At 39.7% G+C, this 18,886-nt stretch overlaps 1 protein-coding gene across 5 annotated transcripts in view; it reads left to right on the top strand.

Annotated features, from left to right (window-relative positions):
• Window positions 1-18,886, top strand: part of SATB2 (SATB homeobox 2) — a 138,292-nt gene that overhangs the window by 65,526 nt on the left and 53,880 nt on the right. For all 5 annotated transcript variants that reach the window (XM_071434586.1, XM_071434585.1, XM_071434589.1 and 2 more), the window contains 2 exons: window positions 2,001-2,124; window positions 6,850-6,952. In XM_071434586.1, coding sequence (XP_071290687.1) covers window positions 2,001-2,124; window positions 6,850-6,952 — 227 coding nt within the window. The remainder of the gene's footprint in view (window positions 1-2,000; window positions 2,125-6,849; window positions 6,953-18,886) is intronic.

Below are 18,886 nucleotides of genomic sequence, written 5' to 3'. Positions count from 1 at the left end.
TACAGCATTACTACAGAGATTAGCACATCCTGTCTTCATTAATTTCTGGGCTTTTGATGAAATTAAAAGAAAATGGAGAGAAGGGTGGGTCACCTGGCAGCTTTTTGGTGCGTGTTCCAACTGATACTGTATGTTCTCTGAAGTAGCAATATGGTAAGAGAGGGGAAGGGCAGAACCCCAATCAAGTAAAGATACGGGGCTTTTAGTGGCACACCTTTCTACAGTCCATGATTTAATGGATTCTTAAATTCTAATTTTATCAAATAATAAACTCCTTGCCTTTTTCTAGAAGCTGCATTGTGAAAATCCAGGTCTTCTGCAGCCAGTTGCTGAGATGTGGAAGAGGGGATCTTTTTTTACTTTCCTTTTTTTTTTCTCCAGTGGTCTTTCCAGAAAACAGAAGACAAGGAAGGAGAGTGTCACTGCAGTTCCATTTGGTGTTTGGAAAATATTTTCCTTCCCTGAGGGCTAGTTCTGATTAGCAAAGCAAGAGCTCTCAACATTTTTACACTTATTTACCCTCCTTTCCTCCCACTCTTCCCTCCTTTTTTCTTCTCCTTTCTCCCTTGGTCCTCTAAAGAGTCCTCAAATGTAAGGTCCCTGGCAGTGCATGGCATATGCCAGAGCTGCAGATAAGCCTACATTGCACAGCCTCCTGTAGCTGTGTGGCCAGAACATGACAGAGCAAAGAGTAAAAAGTAACAGACAGTTTGGAATAACTTACTGACAATTCTTTGAAGCTTTGGCTTGAACAGAAGAGGGGCCCACAGGGATCTGTGCGTGTCCTTTGGTGACAGGTACATACCCTCCAAATGTTCCGTTCAGTTTAGAATTTGGAAATAGTTGATGCCTCACTGACATTAAACTTCCAAGCAGAAACATTTCTTTCTTGTTGAATCTCTGATGGTGCTTGGGTTTTCTGGTTTCCATGAGCAGGTCTTTCCTTGGTTTTATATACTGTGAAAATTTTTCAGTTGGGCTGCATCTCTGCTACGTAGTTGTAAAAGAGTGTCTAGACCCTATAGCTGCTATAGAGCTACCAGGAGTCCATGTAGTCTGTTGTCACCTCTGTATTAGCAAAGGGTATGAACCTGACATGAAGGTCTCATTCTTTATCTTCAAAGTGCCTGGATGCCACATAAATAAAAGACAGTCCATGACTTTGGCATAAAGATGATCACTGACTACTTGAACTCCTCAAGCACAGCTGAAGGTTCAGCTCTGAGGCAAAAGCCAGGCTGTGAGGGCAGAAGGCAGAACCACCTTCTGGGGCCATTGGAGAGTATGCATTAAGGCTCTACAGCAGAAATGGCAGTGACAAGCTTCTCCTATCTTTTTGATGTGCTTCTTGGGTCTATCCCCATGCATGTAGACACAAACCATAAGCTTGTTAAATTAAAAGAGGCACAAGTCATATGAAGACAATAGCTTCACTACATATGCAGTTCTTGTGGAATGAAAGTGAGAACGAACTGCACGTGACAGATGTTGGGCATATGGCTTGACGTGTCTCTGAAAGGCTCTTGGATACTTCAGTGATAAGGGCAGTATATGAACCTGTATAAAATGAAACTAATCTTTCAAAGTCTCACCTCCACACAATGAGGGCCCTCACTGTTCAGGGATTTTGTTAGTGGCAGTGCGTGCAGCATATATGTTTATTTTTCTATCCCAGCAGGAGTATCTTTGTCTGGAGAGGATGGCTTTACTCAGCCATTCCTGGGGCTCACTTTATGCAGTTTCTTTGCTCTCCATCAGGCCCCAGCAGGAATGGTTATGCACACATGCCATAGGAGGATCATCAGCTGCATGTTGAACTGCACATGTTCTGGTAATCGTCCTTGGTGGGAGAGAGATAGAGGGTAGAAGCACCTTGGACTGGCCAAGCAGGAAGCTCCAGGGTTGTGCTTGTTGCTTAAAGGTCTATAGCACTTGCATGCAAAAAGTAAGCATCTGTGAAGGTGATGTTTCTATCTGCTTTTTGCTTTCTGTTTTTACAGTTGTTCAAAGTTGGAAGATTTGCCAGCAGAGCAGTGGAACCATGCCACAGTTCGCAATGCCTTAAAGGAACTGCTCAAAGAGATGAATCAGAGCACATTAGCCAAAGAATGCCCTCTCTCACAGGTCAGTGCTTTCAGCAGGCTTAGGGAAAGAAAGATTTGCAAGAAGTAAACCTCATGTTTCTTCTGTAAAGAGCCTACACTAAACAATTCCATAAATACCAAATAAATTTCTTGTTTTCTTTAGAAAGGAGAAATACTAATTAATATGTTAAATAGTAGTATCTTTACACCATGTTTTCTTAGTGGGTTGTGAGGTAAAAATGATGAATTAATTGATTTCATAGGGATGTAAATGCATTATTTAGATTTTTATCTGAACCTATTGCAATAGGATTAATGATCCTCAAATACAAGATTCGAGTGGCTTCTTCCCACTAGCAGAGGCTTGCCTTCCCCCCCCTAACCCATGGGTAGCTCTCATCAGCCTGCAAGCATGATAAAAAGTATGCAGTTTTAACAGTTGTGGCCCAATTTCTAGGAAACAGCAACAAAGAAATGTATATGTAATTATGTTAAAAAAAGAACAAAAACTCAGCCTCATTCTCCATGACTGCTTTTTAAACGGCACTGATGTCATGTCTAAGACATGGGTTCCTACAGATGCCACGGAGCTCTATTTGTACTTCAGATTGTCATAATGAGACATTCATAAAATTTTTATGACTTTTCCTTGCCTCTCAGAAAAAACGGAATAACACTTTAACACCCAGACCAGGTAACTTTGCTAGGCATGAAAAATATATTGCCTTCTAAAATGTGTACTGAAATCAAGTTAATCTGTCCATTGTATCTTTGAAAAGTCAAAACATGGGTAATTCTAGCTTCCTGAAAAGCCAGCGCTTTGCTTGCTCATATCCAACATTTTTTCTCCTGTGATTGTGTGTCTTCCATTGCGCTCTATGTTCATCCTGCAATTCATGATCCAAAGCCTCCATGAACCAAGATAATTCTCTCTGTTCACCACAAATTTGCCTCGCTGTGTTATGATTACAACTCTAGGGAAAGCACAGAAGTAAAATATGGAGCTGGTAGGAATCACATTCTTCACTTTATTTAGCCATGTGGGATCTGCAGAGCTAACAGGAATGGAAGGGTTTTGTGAGGAAAAGCCACGGAACTTGCTGATTTAGTAAAGGAGGAACAGACACTGTAGATATGCGCAGTGTGGAATGCACGTTGAATACGAAAGTGTTTTCATTTTCACACAGTTTTAAGTGTCATTTTTTAAAATAGAATTATCTGTGGAATCTGGTCAGCTAATGATGATTGCAGCATATGGTTGTCTCTGCCCAGTCTTCTTCAATATCCAGCATAACTAAACTATGCATCATTTCATATGCAGAATTCATTTGTTGTCTGGGTCTGTTTCCTCCCACTTCAGTTTCAAAGCCTACCAGGTGGAAACACTGCAGTTGGTTTACTCCTTCTATAGGCTTAGTCTGACATATATTTACAAAATTACTGATGGCAGATGCATAGCAGCCAAAATCCTTGCCCCAGTATTTATTTGGTGGAAAAAGCGAAAAAGAGATTCTTCTGTAGGAAATTGAGCTTGCTTACTTTTAAGGACAGGTATAAATGACCTTGGGTAGTGACTAACCCTTCAACTAAGACTGCAGAATGCAGCTTGTATTGTTATTGTTATTGCCATAAAAAGTTTCAGTCTCTTTTGGTTTAGCTCACAAAATGCAGAAGATACAATGGAAGGTTGTATAGAAGCTGTCTATTACCATCATCTGAATATGCCTCTAATACAATTCCTTCTCCCAAATCAGTTTTAAAAAAATATCGTGCCAAATGTGAAATGTCATTACAACCCCCTTGTGGTTAATATATTATTGACAGCAGCAAATTGCAGAGTGGTCTCTTAGGAGTGAAACTGCAGAGTAAATGCTGCTGTTTATTAATGTGTTCACAGTGCCTCAAGTACAGAAGCAGAGAGGGGCAGCGTGGGGAGCTGCTGCTCCCACCAGCCACGGTGCTCTGTCTCTGGTTCTCAGTGCCCCAGCTCTCCAAGCAGCCCAGATGGGGATTCTGATTGCTGCTAATGGGAAATGTAATCATTCACTTTGATTTAAAATTGTTCTGGTTTTTTTCTGCTAGCTGTATTGCATGTCTGCAGCTTAGCTACCCTTAGCATACGGCTCCTGTTCAAACAAATAAATCCCGGTTAACCAAGCTGGGGAAAAGGAGGGTAGGTAGGGGGAGTCTATGTGGCAGAAAGAAATCAAATTATTTCAATATTTCCATCTTTTCATAGAGATCTGTCTTTCCTGTGCCATATCACTTATTTCAGAACTGACCATGCATTTTTGTCTCTTTGCTGGAACAAGCTTTATTAGGACGTGAGTGTGTCCCATGTTTTTCTCCTTGAACTTACTGCACCAGATTTTCTTTGTGTGGGTATTTCTTAGCTCCTGGTCTAAGTAGTATTCATTCCACATGGCTGTCATGGCCACACACATACCAAACATATCTGCTGCTTTATTCCTTCGTTAAGGATTTTTCTAGAAATATTATGCATTATTTAGAAGTTTGTAAGTAGTGAGTGATTTTTTTTTCCCCCACTCTATTTTAAATGGGTATTTCCTTTCTTCAGACTTAACAAGATTCCTAAGATGAATACCCCTAGTGTTCCTTTACATGTAATAGTGAGGATATGTGGTCTGAAAATTGCTATAGTTCTTTCCCCTGCAGAAGAGAATCTGTCCTGGGATTTTTTCACCAGTGGTTGATTTACTGTTTGATTTTACGTTTTTTATTTAGTTCAAGTTTTGTTTTCTCAAATAAAGGTTAATGGGTTAATATATTCTGTGATATTTAATAGCCTCATGATTTCAGTAGTGTTGATTTCTTGTAGAGCTAGGTGATTTGGAGAAGGAAACTTCCCCCCCCCTCCCCCCCCCAAAAACCCCACCAAACTTAAGAGAACCAAATTGATATGTAGACGGAGTTCAACAATTTCCCCACCCTTCTTTAGTAAATGGAAATTTAACTGAAGCGATACAAAAAAAACCCCTGGGTTTGCTCAACTTTGTTCAAAAACCCTCTTCAGCAGAGGCTATCGCCATGTCAGGCTTTCAGAATTCTATTGCTTGTTAAAATGCTGTAGAGCAAGGGAGGATTTATGGGCAGGGAATTGCTGCTGACTGCCACAATGCTAGGTTTATGTCTCAAAATATTGATTTTAATTAGAAAATTGAATCTCAGTTTTAGAAATTGGAGCTGCTACTTAAGGCTCTTACTTCATAGCCTGCAAACTCTGCTGCACTGCACCATAGCACTCTTTGAATGGAAAAGGCAGAGTGAAAAGGCAGTTGGGCCTCTTCAGTGAAAGAGAAATTACCTGTTGAAGACTGAAAGTAATCTGTATCACCCAGTTATCTTAAGTTGCTCAGTTTTGCTCATGATTTTTAAGTTTCTAAAACTCAAGAGTTAGGGACAGAGTCCTGTGATACTGCAGTGAACAGGACAGGAGGCTGGGTAAATCTGGCAGAGGGATGGGATGATTTTGTTTTTAAAGCATTGTTAAATTCAGTGAGCCAATGCATAAGCCTCGTAGCTTTCCAGAGATGGCCAAGAGCCTGCAGGAGCTCGTAGGCCAGAGCTTGAAGCCATGGTTTGAGCTTTGGGATCATCTTGCTCTTTCCTCTTGGTGCAGAATGGTTGCACAAGGTGGCCCAGCTTTCTCTGAGCTTTGCTGTAAGTGCAGAAAGGGGGCATGACGAAAATAAAATACAGTCTGTGGAGAATGTTCTTTGACTCCTATGTCTTGGTGCTGTTAGATTGAATTTCCTTGGTGACAGTGTACATGTGCTGGGAGCAGTTTGACCCTGGAAGGGTTCAGAAAGGAGAAAAAGACAGTGCAATATTGTTGAAAGGATGCCTTCTCTATAGCATGGAGAAAGGGAAGAACTACCAGTAACGAGGCTGTTTGCCACCCTATGGGCAGAAGCACCCCAGGTATAAAATACCCTTTTTATTGGTATCAGGTGCTTGAAAACCAGTCTGCAGCCATCTCTTCATTCAGCTTGTATGGAGTTGCTTAGGGGGAATTTGCAGAGTAGGGAAGGGTGCTGGTTAGGCAAGTGGTATTTCAGTTTTGTTGAGCTTTCTTGTGGGTTTTGACTGCTCTGTGTTGTAGTATGTGTAGCTCCCTGTGCTCTGAATGGCACTGCTAATTTCTCTTCTGGGTGATTCTTCACACAAGAGCTAATCACACGTTTCTATAAATTATATTAATTTAACTTATTTGCCTAACTGTTGTTCTGCACCGAGTAGCACGGATGTTCTCCAGTTCTTGGCTGTGCAGTCTTGCTGCATTTGGAAGCAGAACAGAGACATCTGAAAAGCATTATTGGGATTATGCATGCTGGAGCATCTAATCTTACCTTTAGGATCTGGTTCCTAAATTGTGCTTGGTGCAGTGAGCATGTGTTACTCAGCCCAGCTCTGCTTGTTGTTATGCAACTGAAGTTTGGCTATTGCAGTATCACAAGTACAAAGCAAAGTAGAACTTCCCCCACAGCCTGAGCTGCAGGTCTCAGTGTAGGTTTGTACTACATTTTTTTTACGTAATTATGCAAAATAATTATTATTGTGATTTTATTCATGGCTGGGCATATAGAATGGAGAATATTTTGTACTCATCAGATGGTTCTTTTGGGTTTAAAGTCACACGTTGGATGATCATTGTGCACTCACGTGTCATTTGCTTTCCCTGGAAAAGATTTCTAATCATGGAAGATATTTTAAATCATTTTTGTTTTTCTTTCTATACTTCCAGAGTATGATTTCATCCATTGTAAATAGTACGTACTATGCCAATGTGTCAGCAACCAAGTGCCAGGAGTTTGGGAGATGGTACAAAAAGTACAAGAAGATTAAAGGTAAATTGATTTCTTTTGTTGCTTTCGAAATTCTTGAAATTCTGCTCACAGTTGGAGGTTATTTGATTTAAATAAAAGTAATAATAAGCAATAATAATATTTGTGAATTTGTCTACAAAGAGGACACAGTCACAGCACATTTGTAATTAAATCTGATACTTTACAAACAAGGCTGGCATGAAAACACAGGACACAAAACATGCTTAAAATATCCCATTTCACTGTGCTGAAAGATCAACTGTGTTTTGAATTAAGCAAAAACATTTTGGAAAGAAAACATTCTAGTATCTCAGGATTTAAAAGTTAAATTGCTATGTAAGTTGCCCTAGTTTTGTTTTGTTCCTGAAAGCTAAAAACCTGACTTTTTAAGTTTACATGTGCCCTTGTTCTCTGTTCTCAGTACTATGAAATGTACTGGCATTCCTGCTGTATTTTATTCTGTGGAATCTGGATACAGAGGATTTAGTACTGCTTGTTGGGCGACATTTATAAATAGCAAGGTGTTGCACCCACTGAAGTCATGAGAAAAATAGCCCATTGTATGTATTTTTTCTGTACTGAAATTGTATTAGTAGGTCCATAGTGCCTGAGGCAGTAAAACTATTTTAAGTTCATCCCATTCTCACCACTGAACTGTCTTGATCACCTGTCAGTGGTGCACAAAATGATGTGACAAGCATCCATCGTGTGTGGTTTGTTCTTTTATTGCTCCTTTCCTTTGTCAAGGGACTTAAGTGTGCACCGGACTATTTGTTTTAGTAGGTTTTTGGTTTTTGGGGTTTTTTTTAACATTCATGTGCTCAGGACTTAGAGACTTAGAGTATAGTGAAAAGCTTTTCCATAATTCCTCCTGGGACCTCTCTCTCCAAATCTCCATCACCCTTGGACATTAGCTGTATGCTGGGGTAGGGTTTTTCCACACTTACCACTCTTTCTCTCTCTTACACCACTGAACGGAAGATTCATTGTCTGAAAGAAGGCATAGACTGTTATTGTCATTTCTGTCTGTGATCCTTTCAGTAGCCAGGAAAATCATAACAGAATTCACAAACATTATGAAGAAATAGGGTAATGTCATGTCCTTTCTGAGAAACTGCTGTATTTTCAGTTCTGTGAAGATTAGCATCTTTCAAAAAGAGTGCTGTCTTTTCCTCATAAAAGGCTGGGAAGCATAAGCCACAAAAGGTTGCTTGTTTTGTTTCCTTAGGACAGGCTAGAAATCTGCATAATAATATCATAAAAAGTCTGCTTCTTGAGTTAGGAACACATGAAACAAAATTGCATGAAACATCAGAACAAGTTCTGAGGCATCTGTTTTTTCTCTGCACATCTGGCTTGTGCAGAGCATACCTGTAAGACACTTACGCCTGGGCTCTGCAATGATTAGATTTTCAGTAGGGGGAAAAAAGAAAGAATGTTCTGTGATGAAATTATTTGTGTCTAGAAGGAAAATTGTCCGGGCAGGATTGGGGTAACAGTGCAGGCAAGGAAATGGAGATGTAGCTTTTCACCTACTAAAATGGTTTAGGCTAGAAGTAAAAATGTTGATTGGACATTTTAGTATGTGGTTACCCTCATGCCAAATAAACTGGATATTTTCTTTTCTCTGTAAGTTGCCATTGTGTGACTGAGAAGTGTTTCTTTTCTCTAAATGGTGTCTCTTAATAACAGAATTTTATTCAAAGTACTTTAACATATCTTCTTGGTTAAAAAGCAATCAAAGGAATCAAACAGCTTCAAGGTCATCACCATTCGCTTTTACTTGCTGTTCTGGGAGAACAGAAATAGGCTTTTTTTTTGCCTTTTTTTTTTTTTTTTCAAAACTGGGCAAGGGTGCCGGTTGCAGAGGCACTGGAAGCCCTTAACTGTAGTGTTCTTAACTGTAGAGACATTACTACAGCTTCTGAGTATTTCTAGTACACTGTTGTCTTCTACTTTCTTCCACTCTTAGAGCTTATGCTCTTAATTTTTCTTTATTTAGTAAGTGCACAGTTAAATTTTTAAGTGCAGTAAAAGCAGAATGAAACCTCAATCAAAAGGTCAAGGATCCAAACCCGAAGAGTTTGCCAGATAACTCTGTATCTGTGCTATTCAGAGACATAGCCAGTCGTTGCTGCTTGGAAGTTTGTGTGTGTGTTAGTAGGAGGAGAAAAAGGAAGGTTAAGGTATGTGTGAAGTAAACACAAGCTGCTATAAAGCAGTTCAAGTAGTGTTGATTCATCAACCATATGAGTGGGAGAGAAAACAAAGAGTCTGTGGCAGGTACAGTGGTGCATGGAGAATAAACAGCAACTTCAGAGCAGTAATCTTAACTGCCTACAAGCAGGAAGACTTCTGCGCTTTAGGTGGCCAATTTCTCATCATCTCTCATTTAATGTTGTTTTGTTTCTTTTCTATAGCCAGATAGTCCTGCAGGACAGCTCAGTGTGCAAAAATCAGTGACTCAAGTTACATGCATCAGTCATCATGTGCTCCTTTTAATAATATTTTAAAAAAGGACTTCCATGAAGGTGAATGGATGATGAAGTGATTTGGTTTTTGGGCTGTAGCTGGATAGATTAGGTAAAACTATGATTTAGAGTTCTTGGAACCAGCACCCGTATCCTCGTGTAACTCTAGAGCTGGTTACTAGAAAGTAAAAGCAAAAAACAATTCACATGAGCTGTGGTAAATACAAAATAGGAAGGGGCTTCAAAATAACTTTATTGATGTTGCAAACTAAATGCAGCCTACAGTGTTAAATGTGTTTCATATTATCTGCTAATGTCTGTTTTAATAAAACAGTGGGAACTAAATGGTTGCTTCTTAATCAAAACCATCATTTCCTAAACATAAGCTATGTGATTCTGTTACAAATTGCCACATATAGATCTACTAGGTCAAACTTTTTTCCTTTCTCATAGAAATAAATAAACAGTAAATTAATCATACTCCTTGGAAGATCAAAGTAATTACAACCAAAGACAGACAGAAATAAAAAGTTCTCTGGAAAAAGGAAAAAAAAGAAAAGCATCAGGTTGCTGAGTGCATAGCTAATGTTTAAATAATATAAGAAAGTGAACAATCAATAATTTGATATCATTAGCAACAGATGTAAAAGCTGTATACAAATGGAATTGTATCAAATCTCAAGTAAACATTCTCAGTGTGCATTCTGTTGAACTCACCGAAAAGACAGCTAAACTACTTATGCTCATAATTCTAAAAAAGTTTTCAGTTAGTTCAGCTCAGCATGTCAATTTTGTCCTATGTCAGATGATGCTGGAATAAAATTCTGCTTTAATTTTTTTTCTCCCACCCTGTCCCATCCCCTTAAGGTTTTAAAACGTTCACAGTTTACTCAGCAGCACAAGAGTTAGTGTACAGCCAGATTTGGGAATTTTCAGGTATGAGGATAGAAGCTTTTTGTCTCCTCCTGGCCCTGGGTCTGCCACTTAGGGTGTGTGTGAAGATGTGAGGGAGATTATAATGGGATGTCTGCTCTTTCCAGTCTCTCTGGCATACACGTATATATTTGAAGAAGAGCTTATATTAAAACCAGTTATAATGGAATGTGTACAGTGGTTGGGAAACAAAAGGCTTAACAGTTCTACTGTGGGCCTTTTGCCTTTAGGGTATCTGTAATCACTTGAGGTGGTAATTAAGCTATTAGTGTGTGTTGTAATTTTGCTCAAAATATGCACCATGAATTAATCTAAGATTGCTATGTGAAGCCTCTTTTCCCCTTTTTTATTTACTTTTTTTTTTTTTTTGAGGGATGCAAGACCTTATAGTACAAAGTTGTGCATACATGACAAGGCTTAATTATGTTTAAACCTGCCTCATTGAAGAATTAGAGATCCCCCTTTTTTACTAAAGAATACATACTAATAAATGACAACTACAGACCAATGGCTTATTCCAGTGGTTCTCAAGCTGCCTTTCTCCTGGGCAGTCCCACGGGGATGCTTCTGTCAGTCTGAGAAATGCTTGTCTGATTTCTCTAGAAGTTGAACTTGCTGAAGCTGGGAGAAGGCATTTAACACTGTTGAAATGCAGGATATTAATAATTGCTTGAAAGGTTTGCATTGGTTTTAAATTTGATTTACAAATAGATACAGGAATAAAAACAATGCTTTGTAAGTAACTATATACATGTGTGTGTATATATATATATATGTGTATGTATGGAGAGAGGTATTTCAGAACTTAAACATGCAATTCAGGTAATTCTCAAGGGATCAAGCTTGTACCAGTTACCTATTTGTGTCCCAGTGCTTTGGGTTCATAGCATTTAAAATATTTTTTAGCTCTCTTTCTCAATAGATATTTCACTTCAAAGTGTCATGCTTTCTATTTTTATCAGAAGGACTATCACTGTATCACAATTCTTTCACAACTGAAAATTTTAACTGGTGTGAATATTTTCTTTTTGCCTGATGACACAACTTAGCTCAGTGGGAGGCAGTTAGAAAGGCAGCAGGAAAAAATAAATACATTGTGGACTTAAAATTAAAAAGACATACTTTTTTTTTGTGTGTGTATGAAGAACACGTCATCTTTGCTCCTGCCATCAGTGTCTGTCAAAATATAACTTTCTGTGGATGTGAGGCTGTGGCTGTCTCAAAGTTTTTGTGGAATGATGAGGCTTTGCAGTTTAAAGGAGGAGGCCTCAATTATTTCTGTTTCAACAGATCATGAATGCAAGAAAAAGCTTTCATAGCTTCCTTAAATTGAGAATCTGCTTTGGCTCCTCTTTGATTTTTCCAATATTACTGATTTGTTGTTTATGTGCTCTTTTATTCTTGAAAGTTTGTTTGCTTACGTCCAATAATGGATAGACTGAGCAATCTGTTTCTCTTTTAATGTGTTCCTAGAGGCCAGTGTAGGTTCAGAGAGGTTAGAAACGTGATTCAGAAAGGCTCCCAGCTTTCTTATTTCCACGCTGAAGGAACTGAGGATTGCAGCACAGTGATAATGCCAGTGTGAGCCTAGGGAAAACTGTCATTATGTGCTTTGAGGAAGAGTTTTTAACTGTTCCTCTGGAGCAGATGTTGTGGAGGCCTCATGAAGAGGCTCACCAGATCTTTCCTGAACAGAGTTTCTGACTTTTAAAAATACTCTTTTTACTGATACATGCATAGGTATTTACCTTTCTCTATGTAAGTAGAGGGGTTTATATATAGTATGTATTTATATGCATATATCTTGGCCTTTTGCAGAAATGTTAAGTTTTTTAAGGAAGTACATATCATATCTTGTTTGGATATTGGTTATGGCTCTGGCACCAAAGCATTTAGGGTCAGCTGTGAGGCTCTTGACATTACTGTAACTTCTTTGCTTACTTTTATACTCCTTACTGTGTATTCATTTCCCTAAAACCAGGACTTTTCTCACTTTCTTAAATAAAAAGGAAGGAAAATAACATCAGTCACAGCAAACTTGTCAGCATTTAGGTAACATACATGACCTGAAGATCAGCTCTTGACTCAGGGATGTCCTCTTAGTCAGTAGCCTGCTGTGCTATTTTATGAGGAGAGTAGTTCATCAGTTGTCACTAATGATGAGGAAAAAGTGGCCTCTCTCTTTAAATATGAGTTAAAAGTGTCAAGATTCAGCAAGAATTATAGACCACTTGACCGCTGTTTTCCCCACCCACATTAGCGTTTTGCATTTCAGCATTGTCAGTGATGTTCAGTGCCAGTTTGGGGGTTTGTACATGTGTTGTTAAAAACCAATTTAGCTGCTGCTGTGTGTTCCAGGGGTATATGAATTGTGGCCCTCTTGGCTATTCCTCTCTGTAAAGAGAATTAAACCACATGCTTTGGGTTTATTTCTTTAATTAAGAGTAATTTTTATCTAAGGTAAATGCATAGATGAATCTCAGCTTTCAGAATGTCTTCCTTGGCTTGTGGCTGTTCTGGGGCAGTGGCTCTCACTGCTCACAGTGCCTGTGCTGTGGCAGAGGAGACGTGAGATTTGCTGAGTGGCATCTCCTGTGCCTGTGTGTGGCTGGAGCTGCAGCCAGCACTGCTGTAGGCAACACAGGCCACGCAGTAAAGACTGGAAACCCTACTGTGGAGAAGCTGTCCAGCCACTTGTCCCATGTCTTGCTCAAAGGATGTCACTGAACTTTTTTTTTTTAAATGTCTCCTGTTCCAGTACTGGGCTTTTCTCAGAGAGGACCAGTTGTGTGCTGCAGCTGGGACATCTGCCCTTTTGAATTCTTAGTAAAGAATGGTCATCTCCACTTTCTAAAAAGAAAACATGTTTTTGTTTTAACCTTTGGAATCTCAAAATTAATTTTCTTTCATATTTAAAAATTGTGTGCTGCCAAACAACGACATGTTAGCTTAGAAGAAAAGTTATTTTCACAAAGTAAGCATTAGTGGAGATAAGTTTCAGACAGGAGGATAACTTGAAGCTTAGGTACAGGCATAAGCTTTCCTATGTGAAAAGCTGCAAAGTGTCTCTCTGATCCTGTGGGTTTCATAGAATATGTAAGTCCAAGAGCAGAGTGGCATTCTGTTCGCTTGAAATTTGATGAATTTGTATCTCTGACTTAGTGATGTTTGTGTTCTGTCTCCCTCCCTTCACCATCTCTGGTGGTATGAATCAGGAATATGCACGTATGTATCTCAGAAGAATTGCACAATTGCCTGGGTCATCTAGGAGGTTTGTACCTCTCACAAAAGATTGAGTCTACTGTTAAAATTTTGACAGGAAGGGAGATACTTTTATATCAAATGGTAACATCAGTCCATCTAAACCAGTGCTGTCTGTGTTTCTGTCAGTGTTCTAACTAATGATTCTGCTGCTTCTCCTTTTCCATTTCACCTGACCAGTATTCATGGGTTAGAGCAGGTGGTCACTAGAATACCTTCAGTATCATGGTTTTCTCTGCCAGATGGATCTGGCATGTCCTTTTGACAAACAATTTAACATGATTATGAAGAACTGAGTTCATACTTCTGTGTGCCTCTTGAACCTGTACAAAACCCCAAAAACCTAAAAATGAGATGATGATACTTGTCTTCTGACAGGCATCTTTGGAAGCAGTGCAGTCCAGGCAAAGCCCATGTAAAGAATATGACTTCTTATACTTGAGCACTGGCAGAAGACATGTTAGCATCCCTGTGTCCCAAGGGATGACTTAGAGCTAGTCTTGAGGATAAGGGGTGAGCAGGTCAGCTGCACAAAGAGAGTCAGCAATGTTAGTACACTCTGCTCAGTTTACCTCTGAGCACTGGACTGGTGGTTGAAGGCTCACTTTTAATGATGATTCTAAATTTAAAAAATAGTGATTTGTGCATGGTGGGAACTGAATGGTTTGCAACTCAACAAAGAACAGACAATGGCCTTTCCTGTCTGTTTTCCATTAGGCTTGGATAAAGGCCTTTGCTACCCACAGCCGGCGGGCAAACAATTTCTGTATGTGCTCTATAGCTGTTTTGAGGTTCTGTGCTGTCCTGTAGGAGTAGGGGGAAAGGTTTTAAAAGTTACAGCTTCTTATCACGTCTGTCTCTCTGGTCAGCCTGCTTTTCCTTCAGTCCTGAATGCAGGAACAAGTGGCCTAGGCAGAGATCAGGCACTGAAGCCAGTGAATGACTATGGGTAAATACAAAGATTAGATGCTGACTGAAATGAGACTCCTCAGATCAGCCCTTTGCACTGAAGTGGTTAAGTGGGCTGTGATTAAAAGAAATGAGTAATTATCCCAATTACAGATAAAAAGATATGGAATTACCACTTTAAAAGCACCTCCTGTGCTCTGGAGTGGTTCTGTTATTTACAAAGTGGTAGTTCATAATTATGCAGCAGAAGCAAGAGGGCACCCTCTGGGTGTAGTGCAGCAGCCCTGTCTCTCCGAGGTGGAGCTGGTGCTGTGCTTTGTCCCCCAAACATGACTCCAAAGTTCAGGTCTTGCTCCAGTGAGCAAGATGGTGCCAAGCCAGGAGAAATTGTGGAAACCTTTCTGTCTCAAGCTTAGTGCAGGGTATACCAGAGTTCACAGAGCTCTCCCGGCTTGGCTGTGACCACTGCTAGAAATGGCTTTTGTGATCACCAGGTTTTAAATAATAAATAAAACAAAGAAGCAAACTGAAGCACTGGAGAACAGCCCTGGGTGGTGACATCCTGTCACAATTGAAGCATGGCAATTCTGCCGGCTAGTAACTTATTACAAAACGTTTCTTTACCAGCTTCTTCTTACTCTGGGGCAAAGTGCCTGTGTGCCTGTGGGACTGAAAAGTTCCGGACACGCTGGGTCATGGACGCTGGCGGGTCCTCTGTGTCCCTGCTTGCAGTGCAGTGTTGGGAGACGTGTTACACTCTTGCTCTCCCTGCTGCATCCCTCATTGTGCACAGGAATTTGGTTTCCAGTGCTGTCAGTCAATTCAGTGCCACGCATAAGCCCTAAATGCCCCACGGGCTGTTTGTCAGAATGTTCCTATTAACAACTCAGTGCAAATAAAGTATGAAGGGAAGGGAAGGTGGAGAAATAAATCTTATTTTAAATCTTTTGAGCTGGTTTTATTTTAAATGGAAAGTTGCATGCAGACCACCCCAAGCTATTGTGCTGTGGTCTGCGTCAGCTGCTTGACTGTGCAAGGAAGACTGGGCTAGAGGTTAAGAGCATCACACAGGGGAAGGGTGCACTGAATTCCTTTTGTGCTGGATCCAGGAAGTTTTAACTCAGTATGGAGTTGAAATACATTGACACACATGGTAATCGTTACAAGATGAGAACGGAATATTCAAATACAATAATTTGCTGCTCCCATTCTGGGGATTATGTTGGTTTCTGACTCTTGCAGAGGTAGTGACATGTTGTAGGGAGGTATAGAAAAAAGAAGGGCAGATGCTATTCTAGAGTGCTCTCAGGGCTAATTGCCGAGCTTAACGCAGTACCTGTTGTCCAGACACAAGTCTCTGCCTACCTAGTGATGGGCTTCAGAAGGGTGGGTGGCTCTGCAATATGACAGTGCTGTTGTACTTGGTTTAAATAAGCTCTTCAAGCAAAGAACTGCAGAATTGTATACCAAGCGAGTGATGCAGAGAGAAAATGAAAACACTGCAATGCCTTTTGCTGTGGTCACACCACAGATGGAGGTAGGTAACAGCCTCCTGAACCAGCTTTTATTTAACTACCACAGGCATTGCTAGCAGAAGTAGTTTATGAGCAGTACTTGAATGTAGACAGTACATATCCATGGAACCCCTTCCTTCCCAGTAAGGTCCTGCTGCTCTCTCCTCACATATTTATATTCCAATCAGTACAGCTTTGTATTCCAATCAGTACAGGACTACAAGAGGTCTGAAACTATCCCCTGTAATTGGGTACGAACATGGAAAACGGAGGATGCAAATGTAAAAGCCCTGTCTTGGGAAGATCTGAGGCTGAATGCTGATTGCAAAGAAGCTTTGTGGCTCCTGTATCCCTTTCTTCTTAGAGCATTGCTGGCAAGCTGGCCTGTGTCTCAGGACAGTGCCACTCTCCATCTCCAGGCTGTCTCAGTCTTGCTCCTGTTCAGCCCTGCAGATTTGGTAACCAATCCATAGTTACCAAAGAACAACAGGGAATCAGATACAGGCAGTGTGTTAAAGAAGGAAAGAGTCTTGAGGAGTTGAGTAATGCACATTTTTTCCATCCAGCGTAACTGCTAATGGTAACCTTTTATTACTGAAGTGGTCGAAGTGACTAGAATCTGGTTTGTTTATAGGGAGTACATGCATGGCTGGGTAGTCTAATGTGATCAAAAAAGGAAACTGATAATAAGGGAAAAATATACCTGCGGAAGCAAGTCAGGTGATGTTTCTGTGTAATTCCAAGTAGCACTGCAGAGATTAACAGCCTGGCAGCCTTTTCATCTTAAACTTTATTTTTATAGGGGTTTATAACTTGGCATTGAAGTCAAGAGTGGGTGGAAACTTGGCAAATGTGGTTCAGCCCAGAAAGTGAATGTTATTTATATTTATTTCTCACCAAGTTTTCAAAAACACTTGGTTACTGTTTTTATGTTCTAACAAGTAATAATTTGTTGGTTTCAGTGACTTATTCTCTGTGTGCTCCTCAAACTACAAATAGTTCAGAACTTTTTCAGCTCTTCTGAAACTTCTAGCGGAAGGACTCTTTTATTTTTAGGGTTGTCAGTGATGTAGCAGGATGGTCCAAGTATTTCATTATACTGAACAACAGCTTTATGCTACTTACACCTGCCAAGTAGCTATTGTACCTTTGGACTAATTGCACTTGGCTAGCAACAGTGTGTGTTTAATGGCATTACTCAGGTGCAGCTTAGTGCAGAGAGGCTGAGGAGGCGATAGTATTGCCATTTTGGCTCTGAATCATCTGTTTTGCAGAACGTGGTCTGAGGCTGTGACAAAGCAGCCCCTCACTGCCCTGCCCACATCTCTGCATTGATGATGGGTCCATCCATGGAATTAGCACTACTCCTGTTGCATATTTCACATTGATTACATGTCTGTTCCTGAATATAGAACTGGTATAGAACTCCTGGTATAGAGCTTTCTGTGCCTCATATCATGGAGGCCTTCTGACATCATGAGGAGCAGCTTTTGAATAGGTATTTTCAGTAAGATGAAGTATTGCATTATGTATCTGACAGCCTGTGACTAACAGAGCAAAATGGTCGTTTGCTGACAATAATATTTGTGTATCACACATTTTGCATTGCTTTTCATAGTTGAAATACAAATAAAGACTTACTTATAAATTCAGTTGGGTTTAAGCATTGGGTTTTGTGGGAAAGTAGGATTCATAGCTTTCTTAGAAATTAATTTTCATTTTGAATTTTTTAAAGCAATTATTTAAAGAAGGCTAAAGATGTTACTGTGTTTTCCTTTTAAAGAATGGGAAGAATGAGTTAAAATTTCTTACAAGGAAATTCTGGGTATTAATTCACCTAGTTATAAAATTCAGTACTTGTGATGTTCCAGAGTGACAGTTCTAAAAATAGTTACTGTGTGTATGTATGTGTTCAGGGCATGACCCTCTCTGCCTTAGATTAACTCTGGGAGGAGAAAAGAGCTCTCTTTCTATTTAGAAGAAAAGAGAGCAAGTCATCAGTAAGCTATCATTCTGAGTATTAACTGTGTAAAGCTTTATATAGATCAGGTTTTTAAAAAGAGTTCAAAACCTCATACAGTTAATCATTGCACAAGTTATAACAGTATTATGACCTTTCTGAAATAAATCCTATCTTGTTACTTGCTGAGACCAATACAGGGATGAGGTAGTGGTTTTCTATGATGACATGTTTCTAAACACTTACATATCAGATCAATATAAAAATGCCTATTCAATTGCGCGTAGGGAGGCTTATGGAATCTGCAACCTACTGTAGAAGGACTTCTGATTGCTTAAAATAACCTAGGTAGGAATAATATTTATGCACTTGCTAAACTCCATTTCCTATTTCAAATGGTACTTTTAGAGTAAATTTTATTTTGTGATGTGTGTGTTTAGTTTTGCAGTTACCTGAAAAGATACTGTGATATTGCTGACATAAGATATTTAATAGGGACAATGCACATCAGTATATAAAACAAGAGTATATGCATTTAGTGTGTACTGTTTTAATTTTTTTGTAATGTGATGTCACTTAGACATCACTGTTGTGTTACACAAAGTTTTTTTGAAGAGAGTGAAGGCACTTTCTTTCAAGTGGGCATTTGTGCAAAGTGCTTTAAAAGTTTCTGGACAAACTCATGGCAATGAGGCTTTGGCTATAAAGAACCATAGCTTCAAACTTTTCTCATGTGTGAATTTCACTGTTTTGTAACATGAATTTCACTTTTTTGTACTATGCTTTCACACAACCAACATGAGTCTGCTGTGGTGCACCTGGGTGAGCTGATGGTACCAGAAAGGTTTATCCACACACAGTGCAAGGTAGAGTTTATGTGGAAAAGATAATAGTTGCCAAGTTTGTA

The sequence above is a fragment of the Agelaius tricolor genome, unplaced genomic scaffold (assembly GCF_023055355.1).
Source record: "Agelaius tricolor isolate 1412-34295 unplaced genomic scaffold, bAgeTri1.0.p SCAF_10, whole genome shotgun sequence".
Taxonomy (NCBI): Eukaryota; Metazoa; Chordata; class Aves; order Passeriformes; family Icteridae; genus Agelaius; species Agelaius tricolor.
Note: the sequence above shows the minus strand (reverse complement) of the source record. Positions and strands in the feature narration are given on the sequence as shown.